The sequence below is a fragment of the Pleurodeles waltl genome, chromosome 3_1 (assembly GCF_031143425.1).
Source record: "Pleurodeles waltl isolate 20211129_DDA chromosome 3_1, aPleWal1.hap1.20221129, whole genome shotgun sequence".
Classification (NCBI taxonomy): Eukaryota; Metazoa; Chordata; class Amphibia; order Caudata; family Salamandridae; genus Pleurodeles; species Pleurodeles waltl.
The window spans coordinates 359,438,433-359,465,016 of NC_090440.1; the positions used below are offsets into that span (position 1 = coordinate 359,438,433).

The 26,584-nt window shown below is 44.1% G+C and overlaps 1 protein-coding gene across 1 annotated transcript in view; it reads right to left on the reverse strand.

Moving 5' to 3' along the window:
• ATP8B4 (ATPase phospholipid transporting 8B4 (putative)) overlaps nt 1-26,584 on the reverse strand; it is a 2,552,767-nt gene that overhangs the window by 1,642,694 nt on the left and 883,489 nt on the right. The window contains exon 10 of the mRNA XM_069222521.1: nt 3,492-3,580. Within this exon, the coding sequence (XP_069078622.1) occupies nt 3,492-3,580 (89 nt within the window). The remainder of the gene's footprint in view (nt 1-3,491; nt 3,581-26,584) is intronic.

A 26,584-nucleotide genomic window follows, 5' to 3' on the forward strand; every position in this document is an offset into this window, starting at 1 on the left:
TCACACATGCCACTGCTATTCAGTATTAGGAAGGAACACCCTTACACACCAATTCTTAATACTGAATCGCAAACCCCAAAGTTAATGAATCACAATTTGTGCTTTGTACATCCCAAAAAGCATTTTTCTAGTCTCAAACAGGCAGATTCTGTGAATTGGCCTTTTTGCAACTAGAAAAATGCTTTGTACATGAGGCCCGACATGATTAAATGATGCAGGACTGCTCGGAGGAGACAATCCATTTGGTATCTGGAATGATGTCTGGATCTTGTGAGGTTGACCATGTCCAAGTAGCTAATTTCTTGATGGGACTATCTGAGGCTGGCTTGGCCGTTAAGACCATTAATGTCTTCCGTTCATATATTTCAGCAGGGTACCTCTCTCTGGATAGCTTCACAGTATGAGAACATGCCATGATCTGTAAGCCTCTATGGCAATGAGATTTTAAAAAACGTCTGAGCCTAGGTATTCACAAATATGGAACGTTAAATTTGCTTTGAACCATTTTCCCATGTTGGCCCCAGAAGGAATATTTCTCTAGGATGAAATTCTCTGCCAAGCTAGCAATGCTGCCTGGTCTCCTGCAGGAGCTTTACGGATCACTGAATTTGTCTGACAGGATGTTTACCCATCCCCTAGGCTGGCTAAGGTTTAGTATTGTCAAAGGATGATGCACAGTGGGTTTGTCCATAACTGTATTTGTTAATATAACAAAAATGTGAATTGCTTTGTAGGCCACAAATTAGCCCCGATTTGATATATATTTCAATTTCAGCCATGTTGTTAATAAAATGTTTTACACAACCTAAGAAAGTGCCAGTTTCTTTCCAAATAAGGGCCCTGGGGATAAGGAGCTTTCTCTGCTTTCCTACATGGGATTCTGTTATGGCAAGAGCAGAATGAGTTGGTTTTCACTATGGGAAGTGAAGCGGTTAGTTTCCCATTTAAAGACATGCCATAAAAATCAATTTTCAAATATAATTAGGGTCACATGGAAAAAACAATGTATGGGCCAAACGTAAGCCTGCTTCCAAAACGTAGTTGCAAATTGGGTAAACAGACTCTAATTTTATAAAGTGACCTATATACTAGTAGGTGGCTTCTCAAAATCTAATGAATAATAATTGATCGAAATTTGATGTCCCCTGGGATTAACCACAAACACAGGGAAGATGGCTGCTATGAACAGCAGAATACCATCCCCATGTTTGCATTCCTAAATGTAAAACTTTAATTAAAACTGCCTGTTCTTCTTTTATGGACTGGTGCTGCTGTAAAAAAGTTTTCAATTTGGACATGAAGTGGACCATTGCTCATTGCCTTTGGGGGTGAGACGATTCCCTCTTTTGAGGTTTTGGTAACCTATTAATGATGTTCGACTGAAACTGCAGTTTGCAAACCACTAATACACTGCATACCAAATTACAAATTGGAAGGAATGCCCCCTATATGTCACTTCCAAATTGCAATTTGATATGGCCCGTAAATCCCATTTACAAGGTGGAGAACTCCTAAAATGGGTTTTGTGCATTTAGATAAGAAGGCAAAATACCTTACTACATATGGCCCAAAATTCATGGAATCTATATAACGGGTAACTAAATTGATTTTTAGCAACTTATTACAAAATGGGGTGAGGAGAGTGAAAGCAACAAGGGTAAGTCAATTCCAGAAGGTCAATGGGCTGAGTACGTATTCCTCTTGTTTGTTGCTGGCTTGTGCAGCCTCAGTCTTCCACCTGCACCGACATTTGAAAGCTATAAGTGTCAGGGCCACAATCGAAAGACGATTGAGCACTTACAATGCGCAGACCACTTAGATGCTAATTTACTGCCAATTGTAGCCAATGCATGTTCCCGTGGCCTCGTAGGCTTCATAAATAACAATGAGATACAGCAAACCACTTGAGAAAAGAAATTCCGAGCTAGGTATGCGATTCACAGGTGGGATTCCTGCCCGGCTGTACATCAGGGAATCACCTAAGACTTGTTTCACATGTTATGGTCAGTGAAAGATGACCCCGAGGTCATGAGCTCAGTCTCATTGGATGCTGAGAAGGATTTTGACAAAATTGAATGACAGTATCTTTTATGTACACTGATCCGATACTGGTCTGAACGTTTGAGCCAAGGTGCTATGATTATGTAAATACCCATGGTGCAACTGAATGTGGTGGTTTACTTTCAGACACTTTTTCAATAAATGGGGAGCCGAGCAAGGGTATTTGCTCTCTCCATTGCTCTTCCTCCTTGCACTAAGGCCACTGAGAGCAGCAATTAAACCATTGAAATTCCATTGAGGGGGTTGATACAATAGCTGGTACATCCAAAATGCTATTATACAAGGAGGACATTCTCCGTACAGTCAAAAACCAGAGAAGTCCTTGCCCAACCTGACTTGCCTTGTGATGTATTTTACCTCTTTTTCTGGACACCAAATCAATTGGGACAAATTTCATGTGCAGCCAATTTCTAGAGACTCCAACAGGAAAAATTGCAAAAGTGCATGGCTTTCAGTAGAATCCATCAAGCCTGAAATATCTTGGGGTCATAGTAAAAAAAAAGGCCTGTGGATTATGGTTAGAGGCAAACTGAAACCCATGAGTGAGAATATGGGCAATTATCACTTTGGAGGAGAATCCAGGTGTTAAAAATAATGGTAGTCTCAAGGTATAATTTCCTATGGGAAATGTTACTCTCACAGTACCCAACAAAATAGTGAAAGAGATGAATCTGAAGATACAGATCATTGTCTGGGTAAGAGTAAAACCATATATATGTCAATCTAAACTCCATGTAGCCATGGGTTCTGAGGGACTGAGACTCCCAGACACATCCTTTCACCATTTGGCACACCAACTGTCACAACTTCTGCATTGATGACTATACGAAATTCGATGGTGAGTACCAATTTGGAGATTCTGCTTGGCCAAAATCCCAGATCTCAACTGACTCGATTACAAGAGAACCCACAATGTACTATCCCTGCCCCTATCAACATGAGTTGTGCTAAGCTCATTGAATGCAGCACATAAACTCTTCCCAATCCACAAACATACCCAATATGCACCAACTATCTAACATTGAGGGTTTAATAATTTGAGGTAAACATTTTAATGGGACTCCTGGGCTTCTCACAGACTAAAATCACTGGATGACCTGCTAAAGTGTGACACTTTAAAATCCTTCAACGATATCACAGAGAGATTTAACCTTCCACCCTCACATGTAGGTTTCCAAAAGAAAATCAAAATCAAGAAATGCTTGGAAACTAATCTTGTCCCATGAGAAATGACGAAAGGATAGAAAATCATTGTCAACAGGTCTGGTGTCACAACCTAGATGTTTTAGCTGAGGGATACAATAAAAACACAGTGACATATCATTTAATGTATCAGATTCAAAATAATCATCAACGACAATACTGTTTGATGAAGAAAATGTATTCAGCCCCTGATTACCGGCTAATGTTTGTTGTTTCAATCAACTTACCCATAAAACTAGAGTATTCATTAGATGATCGATACTTGTTCTTTTAAGTGTTGTTCTACCACTGTTCTGCATTAGTTTAGTGTCAGGGCCTACACAAACAACAGTAAGAAGAGAATATCAATTAGCAAATATTTTAAAAATGCATTATTTCACATATTTTAACACATATGACTAAAAAGAAAAAGTTACTTACCTTCAGTAATGCCTTATTTCGTGGAGACTATTGAGCCCAATTCCTTAAATTAGAATAATCCCCATGCTGGATTTAGAATATTTTTTTGTGAGCAGTACTCCTGCACATTGTAAGGTGGCATAGCTCGGCTCCACGTGGTATTGTCCAAGCTGGAAGTGATGTTCATAGTGCTTATATAGGCACCACCTAGGGGCGCTGACGTCAGTTTCTTTTTGCAACTTCCTATGCCAGGAGCGCTGAGCCACGAAGACAACTGGTGTATAAAACTAGGGCTTTGAAAGGCCAACAGCCCTGTTCCTATAAACCTGTTGGCAGAGCAGGGAGGTTGGGTGGGTTGGTAAGAAATCTGTGGCTAGATAGCATCCTTACCAGAAAAGGCATTACCAAAGGTAAGTAACTTTTTCATCTGACAGAGACTTCAAACCACAGATTTCTTACCTTGCAATAGATATCCAAGCAATACCTCTGCCGGAGGTGGGTCTGTTGACCAATTTCCAACAAGGAAGTCCTGCAGGACTGTATGGGCAAAGTGCCCATGCCTACGCACCTGACTGTCCAGGTGGTAGTGTTTTTTGAATGTGTGCAATGAGGCCCACATTGCTGCCTGGCAGATGTACAGGACTGGAACTCCATGTCCTAACACTGTGGTCGAAGCTTTAGCTCTGGAGGAATGAGCTCATAATCCTTCAGTGGGTTGCTCCTAGCCAATGCCTACCCGATCTTTATACAGAGCATAGTCCATCTGGAGATGGTCCGCTTCTGCATGGACCATCCTTTCTGCACTCTTACATACCCCATGAAGTGTTGTTCGTCCACCTGGAACTCTCGTGTGCGGTCAAAGTAAAATGACAACACACATTTTTGGCCCAGACTGATCCTCTTTCTTGGAGGGATGTGGATGAGCGTAGAAAGCAGGCAGGGTGATGGGTTTGACTTAATGAAAAGAAGTGACCACCTTCAGGAGAAAGGAGGCTCTTGTGTGAAGCACCAGTTTGTCAGGATAGCTAGTGAGGTAAGGAGGCTTGGAAGATAAAGCCTGAAGCTCCCTCACTCTCCGGGAAGTTGTTAACATCACAAGAAAGTCAGTCTTGATGGTAAGCAGCCTTAGAGGAGGATTTTGAAGCAACTCAAAGGGAGCGCACATTAGAAATAACTAGACAAGATTCAGGTCCGACTGAGGTAGGATAAAGGATGAATGAGGTAAAATATGTTGAAGACCATATGTTAAAGGCAACTGCAACACATGGTCCTTATGAGTGCCCAGGGCAGAACCAGTGAGAGAAAGAAGAACTTGAGAAAGGGGGGCAAAAAGGGGATCAATTTGCTTTTCTCAAAACCATGCCACAAATTTTTGCCAACAGCAGGCATATACAGTCTTAGTGGAGGGACGCCAGGCTGCCAAGATAATATCACAGACTTCATGAGGAAGGTAGAAAGCTGTCAACTGCTGCTCAATCTCCATGTAAGATGGTAAAGAATAAACAGGTTTGGGTAGAGAACCCTCCCCTGCTGCTTGTTCCCAGCAGTGGCAAACAAATCGAACAAAGGTTCTCCCCACTGTTGAAAGAGCCCATTGACCACTTCGGCATGGAGATGCCATTTGTGATCTGCTAGGCAGTGCAGCTGAGTTTGTCCACCCTAGCATTCAAAGAGTCAACCAGGTGTTGAAACACCAGAGCAACGCATTGAAGTTGCAACCATGTCCATAGATGCAGGGCCTTGTGACAAAGGGTCCAGGACACCACCCGGCCCTGTTTGCTGTAGTACCACATGACGGTGGTGTTGTCTGTGAACACCAGCACTAGCCTCTCAATCCCAATCGAATCACAATGAGCTCCAACAATTTTTGGAAATCAAAATAAGAGCAGGTGGGAGAGTAGTCGATTTTCGCACTATGAATATGAAAAAGTCTGCAGTAAATTGTTAGCATGGAAAATAAAAACAGATCGGTCAAAGAACGAAATAGTCTCTATTAGAAACACAATCACAGGATTGAAACAAGTGATATCTTCATGTCTTTTTTTCAAAAACTCTACACAGAAGATCTGGAGGTTTCGGAGGAGCAGGTTGAAAACTTTCTAAAGGGTATCCATCTCCCAAGTTTGGATGCAACGCAACAACAGGAGCTGGAGGCAAGGATAGGGATGGAAGAGGCGATTAAGAGTCTAAAGAAAGGGAAAGCTCCAGGTCCTGATAGCCTGCCAAATGAGTTATACATTTATCTGCATGAACAGTTGGCTCCTTACATGATGGAATTATTCAATCAAATTTTGTTTGCACATATGGAGGCACTAAAATCATGGGAGGAAGCTACAATTAACCTGATCTTGAAGCCCAGGAAAGACCTGTCACGCCGCAGCGCGCGGCACAAGCCGAACATTCGGCTTGGGCCGCAGCACGCGGTCATAAGACGCGCCGCGCCCCTAGGCTGCTCTGCATTCTCCGAGGCCCCAAATTGGGCATGGGGCCTCGTTCTACTTTCACACACTGCGCTCCTAGGCAGGTCTGACCCCCCCCCACTCACCTGTTCTTTTCTTTTCTGCTTTTTCTGGCTATCTGGTTGTGCCTTCCTTTATGTTTTTTCTCCCTTCCCATATTACCCTTCTCTTCCCAGCATTCCTTGTTCCCTACTCTCTATGGCTCCTAGTCCATTCTGTTCTATGTGTTTTTTCCCTATCTAAGATGGTGTCCTTGTACTTCCTGTTGGTCGCTTCCTGTTTGTTGGTATTTAAGGGCTGTGATTCTTTCTCTCCTTGCACTGCAACACTTTCCATTTGGATGGTGTCTTCCCTCCTATTTCCTTGCCTTCCTGTGCTGATTCTCGTCGGTTCCAGTATATTTTCCTGTATTTTGCCTCTGTTGATATCTGTTCTTTTTGTTCCTGTTTCAGGAACCTATCTTTTTGAAGGTTTTTTCCCCTTTTCAGGTTTTTTTTCTCTCTGGCGCTACTTCTGAGGGACATGGTCTGCTCTTGGCGTTCCCATTGCCTGCAGCACCGTGGCTACCAGAAAGAGTTGCCCCTACCTGGGCCAAGGCCGAACATTCAAGAACAACACCCACGCCGCTTGTTCTGTGGACTCCAGGTTAAAGCAGCACATAAGTTGTGACAAGACCAGACAGAATGTGAATCATATAGACCTATTTCACTATTAAATTCATACTATAAATTGTACACGCATATTTTGGCCAATAAACTGGAGAGGGTGGTTAACTCTCTGGTCCATGAAGATCAGAAAGGCTTTATTAGGGGAAGACAACTCTACAAGCTTATGCATGGCTTATTAGGTGCAATAGACTTAGCCCATTTTGAAAATACTTCTTTAGCGGTTCTTACTTTTGATGTGGCCAAGGCTTTCGATAGGGTTAGCTGGCTTTTCTTGCAGAAGACGATGGAGGCCTACGAGCTAGGAAATGTTTTTATTAGAGCAATACAAGCTTTGTATAAGAATCCAACTGGCAGAGTCTTGGTGAATGACAAGTTATCTAGCAATTTTAAGATTGGACTAGGGACTCGGCAGGTTGCCCGCTCTCCCACCTCCTTTTTGATTTATATATTGAACCATTGGCTGTAATGATCAGAAGGAATACAGATATTTTGCTGTTTCAAAGTAACAGTTCAGATATGAAAGTAGCACTTTATGCGGATGACTTAATGGCATATACCAAAGATATAGTGGGTTCTGTCCCTAGTATACTATCCTCTTTAGAGGAATTTAGTAGACTGGCATGCTACCAAGTGAACCAAGAGAAGACAGAAATTATGTGTTCGAATACTACTTATCAAAGCCCATTATTTAAGGAAGAGATAAGGTATTTTTGGGGTGCAAATAACAGCTAACTTGGAGGAGGTAGCAAGGGTCAATTATAATAGAGTATGGGAAGAAAGAAGGAGGCTGCTGAGGATATGGTTGTGCCTCCCCTTATCTTTTATAGGGAGGTCAAATATCATAAAGATGTCCATTTTACCTAAATGTACTTTTTTGCTTAATACTATACCTCTTGAATTTAAGTTGAATTGGTTAAAAAACTTGCAGAAGGATTTGAATTCATTTGTGTGGGCTTCAAAAGGTGCTCGTATAGCATGGAAAATGATATGCAAGGAGGAGGAGTTTGGGGGCATTCAGAGCCCAGATTTCTTTAAATATTATCTGGCATTTCAGCAAAAAAATATAAGGTTTTTGCTAAACGATAGTTCAAACTTTACTCACCTTTTTAGGGCAATGACTTCTTTCTGTGCAAGAGCAGGTGATCATTTTTTGTATAAGTTTAGTCACCCAAAGTACTTAAAAAAAATACATCTGAAAATATTGTCTGCAGCCGCTAGAGTATGGTTTCAGGTTAGGGAGCTTATAGGAATTTTATACTATAGCAATACAGCTCCAATTTGGAACTCACTGGGAACACCAGAATGCATTGTAGATAAACTTTCAGTGCCCCTTCAGGGGAGTGGAGTGGAGAAATGGGGTCACATTGCAGAAGACGGGTCACTGATATGATGGCCTAGATTTAAGGAGCTAGCAGGTAACAAGATTTCTAAACTCAAGTACTACCAACTCGTAAGTTGGGCTAAATCAGAGAAGAAGATAGAAACAGGGAGAAATATCTGGGAGGAAAGATTGTTGCAGACGTCAATTTTTCAGAAGGAGGTAGCCATATGGTAATAGATGGTAATCGAGGCAGGGGAAGAATCCCCTTCCCTTCCTGTGAGGAGGTGGGGAGAGGATCTGCCTGCCTTGGATGTTTCTCATCTTTGACAAGACTCAATGACCTTACTTGGGGTATAGTCAAATCAGCTCCTCTAAAGAAGAACCATTTGTTCACCCTGCATTGGGTGTATTGGTCACCGGAGAGGATAACAGCTATGGGAAAGGTTACAAAGAACTGCCCCCGATGTGGTGAGGAGAAGGATATTCACATGTTTTGGTCATGTGACAAATTGGGCTCTTTCTGGAACCCGGTCGAGAGGGTGTTAAAGAAGATAGTTTCTACGGAATTGGAGCTGAGCCTACCATTGATAATTTTTGGGTGGCAGTGTGAGGAAAATCTGAATAAGTTGCTAACCAGGCAGCAATCCCACTTGCTCTTTGTTTTATTATTATTAGCTAGACGGGAAATGTGTCTTAAATGGGTATCTTCATCTGCCTCTACAGTTCAGGAATGGGTGGGGTCAACCAATAAACTGAGCTGTTTGGAACGTAGCGGTCCATTAAACAAAAGAGATGAGTTTTGGCTACTTTGGGAGAACAGCTGTCAAGAGATAGGTGTTTCGGAGTATTGGTATAGTGAAGCCCCCACAAATGACGCCACCGGTCTTCGGTCTGTGTGGCAAGGTCTTAGGCTGATTATGTTTTGAGAGGACCAATGCCTTTTTTTAACATCATCTTAGCCGAATATGGCAGGCAGTCGCGGGCGGGCCGGGAGGGAGAGACTAAGAGGGTGCCGAGTGGAAAACCTAGGAGGGCAAAAAGTAAAAAAAAAAAATGAGCTCAAAAAGGCTGATGTGGAGTCCGGATTCTGCCAGAGACCAGAGCCCATTGATCTCTACCTCTCCCAGATAGCCACCCCATTCCAGAAGCAATGCATCAGTCACCACTGTGAGATCTGTTGGGGAAGGGAGTGGGGTCTGCCTCTGACTCAATCATGGTTCGTTAGCCATCACTGCAGGTCTTTCGCAGTTTTCTCAGAGATCTGGACCATGTTGGAGAGGTTCCCCTGATACTATGCCCACTGAAACTTCAGGTCCCACTGCACAGTCCACATATGTCAGTGCAGGATGCAGGAGGCCATGAGTCCCAGCAGCATCAGAATCAGTCTCTTTGAAATCCAAGATAGAGGCTGAAACATTGGTATCATAGCATATATATCTTGGATTCAAAGTTTGGGAAGATAAGCCCAAAATGCACTGTGTTCAGAGCAGCTCAAATGAAAGAAAGTGTCTGAGAGGGAGTCAGGTGTGACGCTGTAGTCTGGAGGTGGGAGATGACAGCCTGAGGTGAGTTTGCCTTCAACAGCCAGTCGTCGATATAGGGAAAGACTGGCACCCCTGACCTCCACTGATGAGCTGCAACTATTGCCAACACCTTCATGAACACAGGAGGGATGCTTGTAAGCTGAACTGAAAGTCCTCATGGCCTACAATAAACCACAGGTAATGCCTTTGGCCAGGCAGGAAAGTAATGTGAAAGTATGCATCCTTCAAGTCCAATGTTAGCATCCTGTCTCCTGGATCCAGGGCAGAAAGGACCTGATCCTGGTTGAGCATTATTCTGAACTTCTTCTTGAGGATGAAATGGAAAGGGCATAGGTCGAGGATAGGACGAAGGCCTCTGTCCTTTTTCAGCTCCAAGAAGTAGCGAGAATAGCAACCAGGACCCACTTCTGGTGTTGGCACCCTCTCTATGGAAACCTTGGCCAAGAAAGCTGTGACTACCTGATAGAGAAGGGATCGGTGATCCTCCATCAGCTGGTCATAAGTTGGTGGCATAGGTGGAGGGGCAGCTATGAAGGGGAGCGAGTAGGATTTGCAAAACCCACCTGTCTGATGTTATGGACTGCTAGTGGGGCAGGTGATGGCGAGTCCTTCTGCCAACTGAGTGCCCATCATGGTAAGAGCACAGATTAGGTGGGTTTGGAGGCTGCAGCTGCCAGGGAGGGTGGTGGACAGGCCTGACCACTGGCTGCCCCCTCCATGGGGTCTGTGGGTACTGCACCCTCAGTCATACAGAGGATGGGGAGCATGTGCGGTGGCTGAGAGGGAAAAGTGCATTTGGTAGCCCGTTTCATGGTCATGAAAGGAGTGAAAGGCAGATTGTGGGTGACAAGGGGCTATGGAAAGGCCCAAAAAGCTGACCATAGCCCTGCTGTCCTTAAAGTGCTCAAGCGATAAATCCGCCTCGTGTCCGAAGAGACGGGAGCATCAAAACGCATGTCCATCAGTGATGATTGGACATCACAAAAAAAGTCAGTCATCCTTCACCAGGCATGGCGTTATAGGGCAACTGCAACGGTGGTGCCCAGTATACATCTTATTATGAATTTCACATTGTCTCTTTCGTCAGCAACAGCCTTCGAGAGTACAGCTCAGGTCTCCCCCAGGACTGCTGGCAGCACCTGTGCAACTGTATCCCACAGTGTGTGGGAATAACGGCCCAAAAGGCATGCGGTATTCATGGATCACAGTGCCAGGCTGGTGGAAGAATACAACTTCTTCCCTAATGCACCTAGCCTCATGGATTCCCTATCCAGGGATGCGGTAGGAAATGCTCCAGGATTTACTTGTAACAAATTCTAGGACTACAAAGCTCTCTAGGGTAGGTTGTTGGGTGAATAAGTCTGGCTCCCCTGGAGTGAGGCGGAGGTGGCGGGCAATCGTCCTATTCACAGGAGCCTCTGTACTGGGATTGGACCAGGTCCCAAGAAGGACGTCCGTTAGGGCTTTGTTTAACGACAGTAGCGGCTTTGAGGGGGGACACTCCTGGCTGTAGCACCTCTGTCAAAACATTAGTCTTGACTGCCACCAAGGAAAACAAAAAGTCGATGACCTCTGCCACCCTCTGCACCACCAAAGTGAATTAAGATCTCTCCTCCATAGCCATGGTAGGGGAGAAAGCATGCCAGTATCTGGAGAAGTGTCCAGTCCTCTTGCCTCACCCGGATCCTCACACCAGCCCATGTTGGAATTGTAAAGCTGGTATTCTTCAGGGTCCAGCGACCCCTCCCAATCCTTCCCGAGTCCCAGCCCATAAAAATAGAGCTCAGGCTCCGGCCTTGAAGGCATGGCTCCAGTCTGTGTCGTGGGCAGTGTCGGTCAATGCCTTACTGGCTCTGTGTAGGAGTTGAGGATCGGAATTGATGGGTCTGGCAGGTGCGGCACCGGGAGCATCGAGATTGGGACCAGTGCCAGGCAAGGTTGAGATAGCAAGATCGGCGTTGGTTCGAATCCACGATTGGACCCTGGGGGTCTGACTGACGCAGAGCAAGGAGCCTTTGGCAAAGAACTAGAAGGGGCCTCTTTTCAACTCCTAGGGCTTGAAGGCGCCCCCCCGTCAGAGGAACAGAGGGAATGGGCTGCCCTTATATGAGGTGCATAGTCTCACAGAACTCTGAGTTTGACAGGGGTTTCTCTGGCTCCTGTAAACTCAGGAAGGTGCGGAGACTGCCCAAGAGCTGGCTCAATCAAAGAGCCAAGCCTCGATGAGTGATGCTCCCTTGTTGGCCGACAGATGAGGTGAAGTTGAAGGCCTCTTGAATAATGACTTCTTTTTATGTGGTGGGAGTTACCCAAGTGACCGATGGCTTTGAGTGCGATGAAGGTCTAGGGCTCTGCAAATGCTCCTGGGACCTTCCTCTCAACCGGGGTTTGGGTTGTCCATCCTAAGTGAGAAGTTAACCGCCGGACAGTTCTTAAGCCTAAAGCAAAACTCGGACCCCTAAAGCGCATGTCAAGCAACCATGAGCTTGATGGATTGCACCCTCAAGGCCTTCGGGTTCATGACGCAGCAAGCAGCACAGGTGTTCAGGCAGTGGTTGCGCTTGAGGCACCAAAGGCATATAAGGTGCGGGTCCGTCACTAACATCGAGTGGTGACAGGCACCACAGGGCTTAAAGCAGGCCTTTCAAGATGACACCCCTGCCACACCAGGAGGAAAATCCTCAAAAAGACGTTGACAAAAAGTTGAAAAAAGTTAGCCACAAAATGAGTGGGGATAGCTCGTTTCCGGATCTGCACTGGCTAGTGCGGAAACAAAAGAACTGACATAGTGAGCCTTGATGAAAACTATACAGGAACCCTGAATGTCATTTCAGACACCAACGACGGCCCATGGAGCAAAACAATGCTGCCTACTGGCGTGCATGGGTCCTGCTCATGAACATTTTTTGTGGTTTATTCATTCTGATCACAACATTTTGTACTTCCGTGTTTTGCATTTTTAATGCTTTTCCAGCAGAAGCAAACAAATATCAAATTAACCCTTTCAGATCAATGGTTTTACATAGTAAGTCAAACAAATGCAACATAGGTAGCTATTCCTTCTTAATTTTGCAACATTGAGGCCCCCCTACCACTCCAGACTCCCTGCAAAATGTGCATGAGTTTTATTTTAACTGGGGTAGAAGAGAGCCCACATCATGGGTCTCGTATGTAAGTGTATTTCTGGAAGTAAACATAATACCACCACCTAGTCATCAGGGTCCAGGATACTCTATTTACACTTTAACTGTTTCCACATTAACACATTCTGAATAGGCTCACTATAATATCTTTAAGTTCATTTGAACTTGTCAAATCAAAGACAAATATGTATTGCTATTTCTTTAGTTTCTTACACACTACTCATCCTATAGTGGTGTAATTTAATATATATCGTGAGAAAATGAAAGATTTCATATGACCATGGGTTGTATAAAAGAAAACAATTTTACTACATCGTTGTTTGCTGTTAATTTGCCGAATAAGATCTTGTTGTTCATGATTGTGATATACAGGCCCTCCATTTTTTTTTTTTTAGCTACAGCTTAAATAGGTTTATATATAGATGACCAAGTTTTGCAATTCCATTAACATATTTTGTTGGCATCTCCCGATGAGAATTATTATATTTTACTATCCTTACTCAGTCAACTCTGAGATATTCATAGTGAACATTGCGCTGCGCCTGCTGACCTAGCGGAGAAACTCTAAAATGGGCCCAGCAGGGAGGTAGGCACAATGGCAGCAACCTCCCTGTTGGAAGTTTGACGGACAGCCTAAACCGTCCGCTGAACTCGTAATCAGGCCCTGTGTGTCAAGGTTATCTAATTTGTGGGGATAATTTGTAGCACATTTTTAGCAGCATTATTTTAATCTTTTTGAGCTAGAAACTTAGAAAATTTAGGAAATCCTACAGTAAACCATGAAGCTGTAGAATCACATAAATGCACTGGCCCTCACCATTGTCAATTGTTCAGAAATTAATTCAAGGAAGCTAGACAAATATTACACATTATACTTTCAATAGGTACCATTCGTTAGCTGGACTTATACAAACTGTATTAAAAAGTGTACAAAAACAACACACCAGACCAAAAAATATACAAAAGTAAAAGTATGTGTCCATTCTTCTCTGCAAATAACCAAGTGCAGTGTACACAGGGAGTCATGTTGGTTGCCTGCACGTAGTTGTGAATAACATCTGGTCAGAGGCCAGGCTTAGCACCCAAACCTGAAGAAGTTACTCATGCTATATTTAGAATATGATATCAATTCACTAAATGCACTGAAAAAAACAAAACTTAAAGCGAGGTTACAGTTAGGTACAGAAATAAGACCTTAAATTAAGCAAAAACAGAAATTCACTGAAAATTTAAGGGTTAAAGGGATGTTATAGTTATGTGACAAAGTGAGACACCAACTAAAATAAAAAAATAAAAAAAACACAGATTCACCAGCTACAGTTTACTCAATAGCTATAACCTGCTCTCTTCTCATGCACTGCTTATGATCACTCATATTACATCAGTCATGGCGTGTAATGACATAATTGATGACATCACTGATGACATCTCAAATTACACCTTTTATGACATCACTGATGTATTGTGGGCTGCAAATAATTAAAAAATGGGCACATGTACCCAATTTTCTAGCACTAAGTAAATGATAATACACATAGGCCTTCATTACAACCCTGGTGGTCGGTGATAAAGCGGCAGTAACACCGCCAACAGGCCAGCGGTAAAAAAAAAAAAAGAATTATGACCACGGCGGAAACCGCTCAGACAGACGCTTTAACACACTGACCGCCATGGCGGTATCAACAAGCACACAGCGGTAAACGCCAACAGCCATGTGGAAGACAATGTACCGCCCACTGTATTATGACAGGCCTATCTGCCACCTTTTCTGGGGCAGTACCAATGACATCAAAAGCACGGCGGAAACAGAACACAGAAGTCAAAGGACTCATCTCTGGAGGCTCAGGGAACATCCACAACTCCATGGAGCCCGAGTAGCACATTTTCCAGATGCTCGTCTACCTTTTCCTGCATTGTGAGCAGCAAAGCTGGCGGAGACGACCACGATGAGTACTGCCGCCTAGCACACAAGGGAGGGGGGGAAGAGTGACCCACACATGCAGCACCCCCACCCCCAACACCATACACACAACCAGATACAGTAACATTACATATACATCCCATACCCCTCAAGGACAAAATAATTGGAAGAAAGTGAGTGGAATATGATAAAATAACATGAATAACTGCATCAAAATACAAACGTATATACATATTTACAAATGGAGGGACAATGCCCAGTCCTCAATGTCCATGGGCCACAGGGCCACATCACATAGGCCAAGGGCCCACCTCACTCCTGCAACAACACGGAGAGAACACTGCAGGGGCATCAGGTTGAAAATACACAGGCGCCACAGGGGGATGGGGAATGGGGGGGCATCTCAGCCGGAAGATGGAACAATGCCACTGGTCCTGGAGGGGGCTACATGCCCTGTGCGATGTCCTGGGGTGTGCAAGGCCACAGTCTCTCTAGTGTGTGGTTTGCCCACTGCTTGGTCCTGGGGAGTGCAAGGTCACAGTCTCTCTAGTGGGTGGTTTGCCCACTGCTAGGTCCTGGGGAGTGCAAAGCCACAGTCTCTCAAGTGGGTGGTTTGCCCACTGCTTGGTCCTGGGGAGTGCAAGGCCACAGTCTCTCAAGTGGATGGCTTCTTCCACTGGTTCTGGAGGGGGCCATGAGCCCAGTGTGCTTCATCCTGGAGAAGGATGGGGTGAGTGGATGGCTTCTTCCACTGGTTCTTTGAAGGGGGCCGTGTGCCCAGTGTGCTTTATCCTGGGAAGGATGCAGTGAGTGGATGGCTTGTTCCACTGGTTCTGGAGGGTGCATTGTGCCCTGTGATGCAGATCTTGGGGAGTGCAAAGTTACAGTCTCTCACATTTGCAGGGTCCAGGACGCACCTACAGCCCATGGAGGAGGGACTACACACTGGTGGCAGTGACAGGGCTGGTGTTGGGGCTGGCAGTGATGGTGGTAGGCTCCAGCCCTTCCCCTGCAGCGTCGGACGGCTGCCCACTGAGGCTGCTACTGCTGGCAGTGATGCTGGTGGCGGTGCTTGCAGTGGTGGGGTTAGGCTCCAGCCCTTTCCCTGGAGCCTCGGAGCGCTGCCCAATGGACTGCTGCTGCTGCTGGCAGTGGTGCTGGTGGTGGTACTGGCAGTGGTTGGGGTAAGCTCCAGCCCTTCCCCTGCAGCCTCGGACGGCTGCCCACTGGGGCTGCTGCTGCTGGCAGTGGTGCTGGTGTTGTTGCTGGCAATGGTGCTGGTGGTGGTGCTGGTAGTGGTGGGGAGAGGCTCCAGCCCTTCCCCTGCAGCCTCGGACGGCTGAACTGCCATGGTTGGTGGTGGGGGCTCCGAAAGAGTCCCAGCACAAGGCCTCATGTCCTTCCTGCCTGAAGGTGCAGGGCCCTTGCCCTTCCCTTTCGCAGCTGGTGGTGCATCCTTGCTCTTCCGTTTCGCAGCTGGTGGTGCCTCCTTGCCCTACCTTGGTGCACCTGATGCAGGCACACTTTCAGTGCAGCTGGCTGGTTCTCGGTGCTCCTCCTGCCATAGACCCCCAGGTCCGCACGTCCTTGGCGATGGCACGCCATATACCCTTTTTCTGATGGGCGCTGACCTGCAGAAATATACACATAGCAAAAGGTATCAGTCAGACCATCCGGCCTGTTACACTCATGTCCCACCATAGCCCTCCCATCCCCTTATACACAGACATTGCCCACCATACATGCAGCACGCAGCCCAGTGCCCTTCCACCAACCCCCTCACACAAGGTCCTCACACACAGCACTCCATGCATTTAGGCCCCATGCATCGTGCTCACAGTGTACTCACCTGTTGGTCTGGAGGCCCATACGGCATTCGGTACTGGGGCAGGACCCTACCCACCAGTCTCTCCAACTCCGCAGCGGTGAAGGCAGGGGCCCTTTCCCCAGTGACACGAACCAAGGTCGGTTCCAGACACAGGTCACAGCATCACTTGCAGTGTAGGTCCTCTCCTGTTGAAGGTCAGGTAGCAAGTGGGTGAAGGTCAGGTAGCAAGTGGGTGAACAGACAGAAAATGGTGGTCACGTCCATGGCGGTGCGTACCGTCACCGCCGGCGTATATCACCATTGCCCCTGTAACCCATAGGGCCCAATGGGTTCCAATGAGGAGTTGCACTGCGGTTTTCGACCACCTCCCGCAACGGCGCACAATGTCAGCGGAATTACTTAATTTCCACCAGTCCCTCCATACAGGACAAGTGGACACCATTTCAGGGGGGGTGGCAGGCCGTGGCACCTAACTGCGTCACAGTACACATAGGCACCATTTGGGCCTATACAACAATATTGTGTTACAGCCACAATATGCAATGCAGTATAGTGTTTGGAAATGTGGAATACTGACCAGCTACTCACCGTTTGCCCCCCTAGATTGCATCCGCTGCGGATGAATAGGAGCTGGAGACATCCCCCCATGTACAGGCCCGTGTTGGACATGGCAGCAATGGAGGACAGGCACATTATCCTCACCTATAGACTGGACAGGGCCACAATCACAGAGCTGGGTGCCCAATTGGAACCTGACCTGATATCTTCTATCCGTCAGCCCACCGGGATCCCCCCTCTTGTGCAAGTCCTATCTGTGCTCCATTTCCTGGAAGTGGCTCTTTCCAAGTGACAGTGGGCCTGGCAGCAGGAATGTCTTAGCCCATGTTCTCAAAAGTACTGACCAGAGTATCGTCTGCCCTGAACCAACACATGCGGAGCTACATCGTTTTCCCCCAGGTGGAGGATTTGGCCACAGTGAAAGCTGATTTCTATGCCATGAGACATATCCCCAACATTATTGGGGCGACATATTGCATTTGTACCCCCCCCCCGGAGAAATGAACAGGTGTTCCGAAACTGAAAGAGCTTTCACTCCATGAATGTGCAGATAGTGTGCCTGGCGGACTAGTACATCTCCCATGTCAATGCAAAGTATCCTGGGTCTGTGCATGATGCCTTTATCCTGAGGAATAGCAGCATCCCATATGTGATGGCTCAACTACAGAGGCTCCGGGTGTGGCTAATAGGTGAGCCCTGGTTCCCACCCAGGGTTTGTTGGTGTGTGGGTATGGTGGGGGCCCTAAGGGTTAGTGTGTGTCTAACAGTTGTCCCTCGATATTTGCAGGTCACTCTGGTTACCCCAACCTCTCATGGATACTGACCCCTGTGAGGAATCCCAGGACAAGGGCAGAGGAGCGTTACAATGAGGCACATGGGCGAACCCAAAGAATAATAGAAAGGACATTCAGCCTCCTGAAGGCCAGGTTTTATTTCCTCCATCTAACAGGTGGATCCCTGTACTACTCACCCAAGAAGGTGTGCCAGATCATCGTGGCATACTGTATGTTGCACAACCTTGCCTTACATCACCAGGTGCCTTTTCTGCAGGAGGATGAGGCTGGAGATGGGCGTGTGGCAGCAGTGGACCCTGTGGACAGTGATGATGAGGAGGCAGAGGATGAGGACAATTGTTATTATAAGACAATACTTCCAATGACACACAGGTAAGACACTGTAATTATACTTTACATTGACAGTCTTGTATTTGACATTGTCACAGGCAGGCTGATTTTCCAACTTCTATGGCCACTTACTGTACCCTTCGGCATCTCTATTTTCAGATATTTGTGTCCCACTATCGCTCCTGGTGTGTTGACTGCAGCCAACTACAGGTCATTCCTATGTATACAATACTGTACAGTTATATTGCAGTGTTTAAAGCTTGTTAAACAAATACATGGTTAAATGATTTGACAGACTCCATACTTGTATTTAGTCAAATGGTGTTTATCTAAGTGCTAATGATTAGAGGGGGATGTGCAATGGGCTGGGGTGATGATGGGGCAAAATCCAGGATAGAGTCCAGTCTATTTGTATCACAAGTGCATTGTCCAAGGGGGCATAGGAAGGGGGGCAATGGCAGTTCAAGATGGACAGGGTGACAGAGTGGGACACAAGGGTGACATTCAGGAGAGTCTTATTTCCTGGCAGGTCTTGGTTCTCTGGCTTCTGCCTGGATCTCAGGGACCGTTTCTGGGGGGGATTCTCCTTCTGCAGGGGGTGGGGTGCTGGTGGCCTGTTGTTCCTGTGGCGGGGCGTCCTGTCCACTAGCAGCAGCAAAGGTGGAAGGCTGTTCATCGTTTTGGCAAGTGTTAGGGGCCCAGTGGTGTGCCACTACCTCCCTAATGGTGTTGGCCAAGTCTGCCAGCACCCCTGAAATGGTGACCAGGGTGGTGTGGATGTCCTTCATGTCCTCCCTGATCCCCAGGTACTGTCCCTCCTGCAGCCGCTATGGATTTAAAATGAAAAATCCACAGGAAATAATGTTCAATTACATTATTTATTATAGTGAAAGCTATAAATATAATGTAATGATACATCTAAAAAACATTATTATTTTTTTATTATAAAATATTTCAAGAACGTTTTAGAATTGTAAAGTATTTAACAATAATTTTCATCAAAATATAATTAAATTACATATTAACTTGCTATCACATCAGGACTACAGGGCCCATGCTGCATCTTTGGTCCTCTTTGATGGAAGAGGCGGGGCACAAATAAACAGCAAAGCAAAGAGCGCGCCTCTTTCCTGCTGTGCGGAACATATTAACTTGTACCTATGGGCTGTCAGGTCTACATAGCCCATTCTGCACCTTTCACGGTGATTGGTAGGAACATAAAATTGACTCTACAAAGAACTCTTCTCATTTGCAGTGCTCAGGGTGAAGAAAGTGCCAAGAGTGGGACCATCTCCACCTATCAGAGTACACAGGCTGCAGGCCCGGGGCACCCCTATTGGCAGGGGTATTAAACACTATGGGCAAAAGGCAGGCCTCTTTGAGAACTGAAGGTAAGACTTCGATTTCCGCCCCCTTGATAGTAAATGGCCTGACTAATGAGATAGGAGCTATAAAGGGATTCGCTCAGTGGAGAAATGGATGGAAACAGCAAAGAACTCAATGGTAGATTCTATAGCCCTGAATATCGATTGTGTGTCAACTGTAGATTTACCTTGTGCCCTTTCCAGCCTCGAAACAACATGTGTATTTAACGTCTCTCTTTCCAAAGATTCTGTAACTTATTTGCCGCTCCACAGCCCTAAAAAAAGACTGCTAATAACTTGAAGAAGTCACCAACAAAGCCTGTTGTGGCTAGCTCTTTTTCCTCCAAAGCAGGCTTTTAGAGACTCAAAGACTTGTGATAATGTTCATATGCCTGTCTCTTTAGCAGCCAGTTCCTCACCTAATAACATTTTACAGCTAGAACCACTTATTAATAAGTCACTTTGGTCAGTGCACTCTAAATTAGGGATATAGAACTTTCATTGGTCACACTTTTTGATGCAGTCTCCGAATCGAAGGTCATGGAGGGGCTGTGGGTGCCGAATACCCTGATGGTATTAAGGGCGGTAGCAGTAAGAGGGAGAAACTTAGGAAGGATCTTTAGGCAGGAAAGAATGCTTTTCATTCCTGTGTCATCATACAAGGCTCCTCTAATGGTGGGGATGATATCACTGGGACTTAGCAGAGGAGGTCAGTATCCATGCTTTGTAAGTGTTATATATACACAGCCCATTCCCCCAAATGTAGCCTTACCCACTCTGTAGCAGCCAATCTGCAATTACCCCTTGAAGCAATACCCTTTGTTATCATTTTAGTCAATGTCCCCACATTAAGAAGATCAACTCAGAGTGGAATGGAGTGATCTAAAAAAGGTTTTTCACTGGCTGAACAAAAAGGCAAGTGTGGCTATGACAACAATATTATGGTCACAAGAGTGGCCTGGATAGGCAATGGTTGTAGGGAATGAAAGGACAAGTGTTTTTTGGGAATTTTAAAAACCCTGCCATCGTTCAACGCTTCCTGTCCATATTAACAAGCCCCATTTGTGTAACTGGCTCCAGAAACGTATGACCTTTGCTGTACGTTTATAGAACTTAACATTTTATGCCATTTCAAATTTGCACTTGGGTATTCACAATTTCATGCAACGGCGACCTTCTTCTAATGTTCCAATATTTAACTAATTTATCCCTTTGGAGTCATTAAAGGGAATTGACTGACCAACAGGCTTTAATTAAGAGGATGCATATTTTTAGGTGAGATTGTTTATGGCTGATGAGACAGAGTGGGTGTGAGAAAAATACTATGATAATGCAGGCCAGCACTAGTTCATTGTCGACCTGTAAAAAGGATGCTGTGCTTACACACTCACAGGTGTTGAAGCTGTTGAATCCAGATTGGATTGCATATAACTATATATGTATGTATATATATATATAGACAGAGAGGGGGAGATAGAGAGAGATCATAGTGTGTGTGGCCCTAGGCCTACTAAAAGTAAATCACATTATAGCGATGCCACTTGTATTTCTAATGTAAACACTTTACAGGTTTTGGGGGTACTCTTTGATTTAGGTTTTATATGATATAATCAGGAGGAACTATTGCAGTTTGAAAGATCTAAGGAACCTGTGTTCAGGTTCGTAAAAACAAACTGGGGTCCTAACCACTTAGGTTACAATGGGAATACATTTGGAGCTGCAGATTGTTAGCATTTATCTATGGCGCCGAACAAGGGGATTCAGATGACTGAAAAAGCCTTCTTCCAAAGATTATTGCCAGTCCTAAAAAGTGTACCCTTATTTATCTCTCATGCTGAAATGGGAATTTGGAGGACATAATCAAAGCATGTTCATTGATGCTGTGGCTATCGATGTGGTCCAAAGAGGAGACTTATTTTAGCTACCTAAATGTTTCAGAAAGTCTCTTTGGCCAATGGCCATCGTACATCTTGGATTAAATAGGTGAAAGAGGGGCTTGACTGGATAGGAAAGGCCAAAATGTTTACTTCCTCATCTACAGCAACCACTTCACCAAAGATATGTTGAAAAATCTGTTTTATTGTGTCATGACGGTAGAATTGAAACAATGGTATTTAAAACTATAGTTATACATGGTAATTTCTACTTGCAATACTACTAAGTCTTATCTATTTCTGACGTACATCACAGTCTTTTTTTAGCTTGTTTTAGGATTAATATATTATATCTTTTAGTGACTAGTCCAGAGAAAACACTGCAAGTACTTCTATAGAAGAACGTGCTATGTTGTCCTTGTGACAAATGTTCTTTACAATTGATAATGAACTTTATGTGGTTCTGTTGTCATTATAATTTAGTGCCTAGGATACAGTTTTTGTTACCTTAATTTTAGTCTTTAAAATTCAGACATTGTTGGCCAGCATATTATTTTCTAGAACCACTTTCTACTGATTTGATCTGTTTTTTAGTTGTTACATTTACTTAAAATTCTTTTAGAATAAGGACTTTATCATCATGATTTATCTAATATTATACTGTTTGGGTCTTCGTGTACTGAGATTTGTGCAAAGATTGTCCGCACTATTAACAACATGTATACATAATCATTTTAAATGTTAGCATTTCTATTGCTTTTGTTATGGCATTTAGCCGAATAAAGATTATTAGACTGAATAATAATTCAATTGCTTATTCAGATAAAAAAAGGTCCTCAAACATCTTGTTATTAACAATAAATATGTTTTTGGTTGTATATTTTTTAACACTGAATTATATTTATTTATATTTTAACAATTGTAAATAATCAGTTAACATTATTTCCTATGCAGTTTTATCTTAAGTACCCCATCCTCATTTTCTATGGGAGAGAGTTGCAGTATCTGTGCTGGTCATGTGTGAGCTGGACTTACTACATGGTATTTTTGGCAGTAGTAACTTAGACTTGTAAGTTTGGCTCCAACTCCTTTCTCCGTGGGTGGTTAGGTGTAAGTCTACACATTTAAAATACTTAACAATATGGCCTCGATTACCAACACACCAATATCAGATGCAATAATTATCGCACCCATCAAATTCCAACACCCCTATGTGTGGCAATTATTGGGTGTGTTAACTGTTGCTTATTCTGGGTTGTGGTCTCAAAATGAGGCATAATATTACTGTGTCAAAATCTGCATGCCTTTTTATCTACAAGACATTTCACTCCAATAAGTATCTATAGGTTTGATCTGCCAAGATGTATTGCGTATACTTGGCTGTTATTTGATCAGGTATAACTGAATGTGATGAGATCCACTGAACTCAGAATTTCAATATGTGAGGCAACAGGAGTTAATGCACGTACTAGAATTTATTAATTGAGGCCTATATTGGGTTCAAAAGCATTAATCTATAATAATATTTTATCCACAGAATATCCTACCACTATATCATCATAGTAAGAATAATTACTATTCATCTAGCACATCTAGTTACCTCTACTTACCTTGTAATGTAGTTTTTACATTGTTGTTATTGTTATACTGTACAATGTATGTGATATAATGGGGATATACCACTAGAAGCAGATGTTTCTGAAAATTATTTGTCATGCTCCAGAACTACTGGATATTTTATTAAATTAAATGTATGCCTTCTGACACCTTTTTATATGGGCATATGGAGAGAATATTTACTTCTAGAACTGCTGTTACTCTTCACAATGAGTACATTACTAATTAGATGATTAATTAGATATGCAGGGAAGGGACATACATGTGATAGGTGAAACGCTTTAATTAATTTCTGCTACTGGTAATAACTCTGGATCCAGTGAGTATTTGTTTTTGTTTGCTCTCACTACCACTAGTGACAATCCTTATCCAAATCAGTCTTAAAGCAGCTTCAACAGGAACTGTTCAGCCATGCACCCTCTGAACTGAAACAAACAACCCTAAAAAGCCCTACACTCTTACAATATTAACATGAGGAAACAGCAGCCCAAAAAATGTATGATGATATCTGATCTAAGCAAAAGATAAGATAAAACTAGATTTGTGATTTTGAGGCTCTAAACGCATTCCCTTGCTCAATACATTTCACTTTGTTCCCAAAAAGAGATTAAAACTGGCTAAAGCCATCTAAGAACACAGAATGCTAGTCTTTGAGCAACTAAAATAATCAATGCAGGCAGGTGAGGCAGAAGTGATATGATTCAGCTGACTCTCACAATACTCAAAGTTGGCTGATAATTGTGTATTACAAGATGCATTGAGAGTCATGTACAGGGAGTGTGTCCATAGTGATATTATTGCCTGAACCATTTTCCTAAAAGCATCTCCAAATTTTCTAGAACCTTCAATAATGGTAAATAATAGACACACCCAGTCCAGCCTCATCTGCCTGCGGTATTGGAAGGTTAAAATTACGATAAAGGATTTTACATGGATCTACAATCAGTTCAATTAGAAGCACTGAAACATTAGAACTATGAATATAAAAATGTTCATGGGAAATTTAAAATATTGAAGTGACTTTAGATTATTACATGGCTGAGTGGATGGAAATGAATGCAAATGTTTTTAGTATGTGTATCCTTCGCCCATGCCTTATCTCCAATAGCAGCAATTGTTAGCATTAAAAATGCTCCTAGTTAGTTGTTGAGTGTTGTGAATATAATGTTCATTCAAATATGAGCTGAGGACACAAGTTTTAAATAAAATGTGCACATTTGTGTCTGTACTTTCACTTCCTTGTTTTAAAAATTTCCAAAGATTTTAAAGGGTACTCTTGGAAACCTTCAACAGTTACATGTTTGCAGGAGTGCTTCATGACGTTTTAGTGCATTCCTGAACTCCATGTGTACAAGGTTAGTTCAACATGTGTAATGGTACATGGAGTACAACTGTATATGCCAAATGTATTTGCATAAGTGCAGCTGTATTTTTATTTTAAATGCTTTGTTCAGGAGGAAAATTCCTCTCCAATGCCCTACCAATTGCAGAGATATTCCCTGCCAACCCAATTCTTGAAAGAGATTTATTCTTGCAAGTGCTTAATCTTTCACTGTTTCTTGGGTGGTAATGGATAAAGAAAAGGTTTATGAATACCAAAAAACATATGGATGTATATGTGTGTACTAACTTTCCAGGGTAACACAACCCTGGCACAACTAGCTCCTGCCCATTAGGAGAGGGGGTATTTTGTTAATGCCGTGAGAAAGTGGATTATTTGTTAGGGTGGATGGTATCCCACCACAAGTACTATTCTTGTTTGATCCAATAAAGGTTCCAATAATTTTAGCCTAAGCTCAATCACTGGTAGCTATGCCACTAAGCAGACCGGCATAACTTAAAAAATTTGCAAACTATTTAGAAATACCAAAACACTCACAAAGCCAAAAATAAAACAATCAAAATCACAATCCAATTTATAGAAGAAAAAAAGAGAGAATATTTTAGTCAACAAAAGACCTTCAAAATGTTAACAATTCAATAGGGTAACTGGAGATATGAATTTGCAAAGTTGTATATAAAAATAGTACCATAAAGCACAGAGCAACCACCACCTGTATCTGATTACACTAGAATGGGTTAAAGTCAAAAGTTATGGTCCGATACACGGACTAGGATTATGCCAGTAGAAATTGTACCTTCTCACATAGACACTTTGATGGATAAAAAGTGGTCATCGACAAGTCAATAGTGGGGCAAGCTACATAGAAGCTGAGGTCCAATGATGGCTGCTTGTTGAAAAACAAGGTCCTGGTAGGGTCACTGAGAAGCACTGGAAAGTTCGGAGCAGATAAAGTCTGACGCCCATGCCCATGTAGGCCTCAACATTGACCAGCTTCAGCTTGGCATCGCTCTCAAAGAAGCACTCTACAATCTGACTTGAAAATGTTTCACAAAGTTAGATCTCCTTTAGAGGGCATACCAGCAATCTGGATCCAACCAGCGATATCTGGCTCAACAGCGGCCTCAGTCTCCCACCAGTTATTCTGAGAAATGTTGGCCAAAATGTTTTAAGTCCCAGCCTTTCCAGTTTGGGATGAAGAAGTACACTCCAACATCAACCATGGGCTCCAGCTCCTCAGTAATAGCATTTGGGAGTTAAGAGTCACTCCGATCAAAGCCATCAGCAAGATTCAGGGCAGGGCCAACTGAACCTGGTCAGCTGTACTCTTTCAGGAAAGTGGTAATTTTGCTACTTTTGTGTACCTGTAGACTGGGTTAAAGTCAGACGTTAAGGCTGCCCACAATGAATCACTGGTTGGATACAGACACTTGGGGCCTTATTATGAGGCTGGCGGCCTTAAGATCGACAGCCTCGCGATGGCGGTCGGACCGCCGTAGACAGGGCGGTCTGATCACCCCCATTATGACCCTGGTGGAGCCACCATGGTCCAAACACTGACACTGCCAGGCTGCAGCCAGCCTGCAGCCTGGCGGTCACAGTGGTTGTAATCTGCCAGGGCAGCGTTGCAAGCAGCGCTGCTCTGGGGATTACAACTCCCCATCTGCCAGCCTTTCCATGGTGGTAAACACCGCCATGGAAAGTCTGGCGGAATGGAGGTGTCAGGGGGCATCTGGGGGCCCCTGCACTGCCTATGCACTTGGAATGGGCAGGACAGGGGCCCCCATGCACAGACCCATCGCGTATTTCACTGCCCGAATTATGGGCAGTGAAATTTGTCACGGGTGCTACTGCACCCGACGCACCAAAACATTGCCGCCACCTCAATTACGAGCCAGCATCAATGCTGTAGTGAGTGTACCGCTGGCACAGCAGGACATTCCTAATATGGCAGGCAAAATACCTCCATTACTGGTGGTCTTTTGCCTGCAGCGGCTTCGGCAGTCCTGTGAAAGGACCCCCGAAGTCGTAATGAGGCCCTAAGTTTGTCAAACTGGATGGTTTACCTTCTTAAGACACTTTTATATAGAAAAACGTGGTCATTGATGAGTCATTGGTGGGGCAAGCTGGATATCAATCAGGACTCGATGACAGCAGC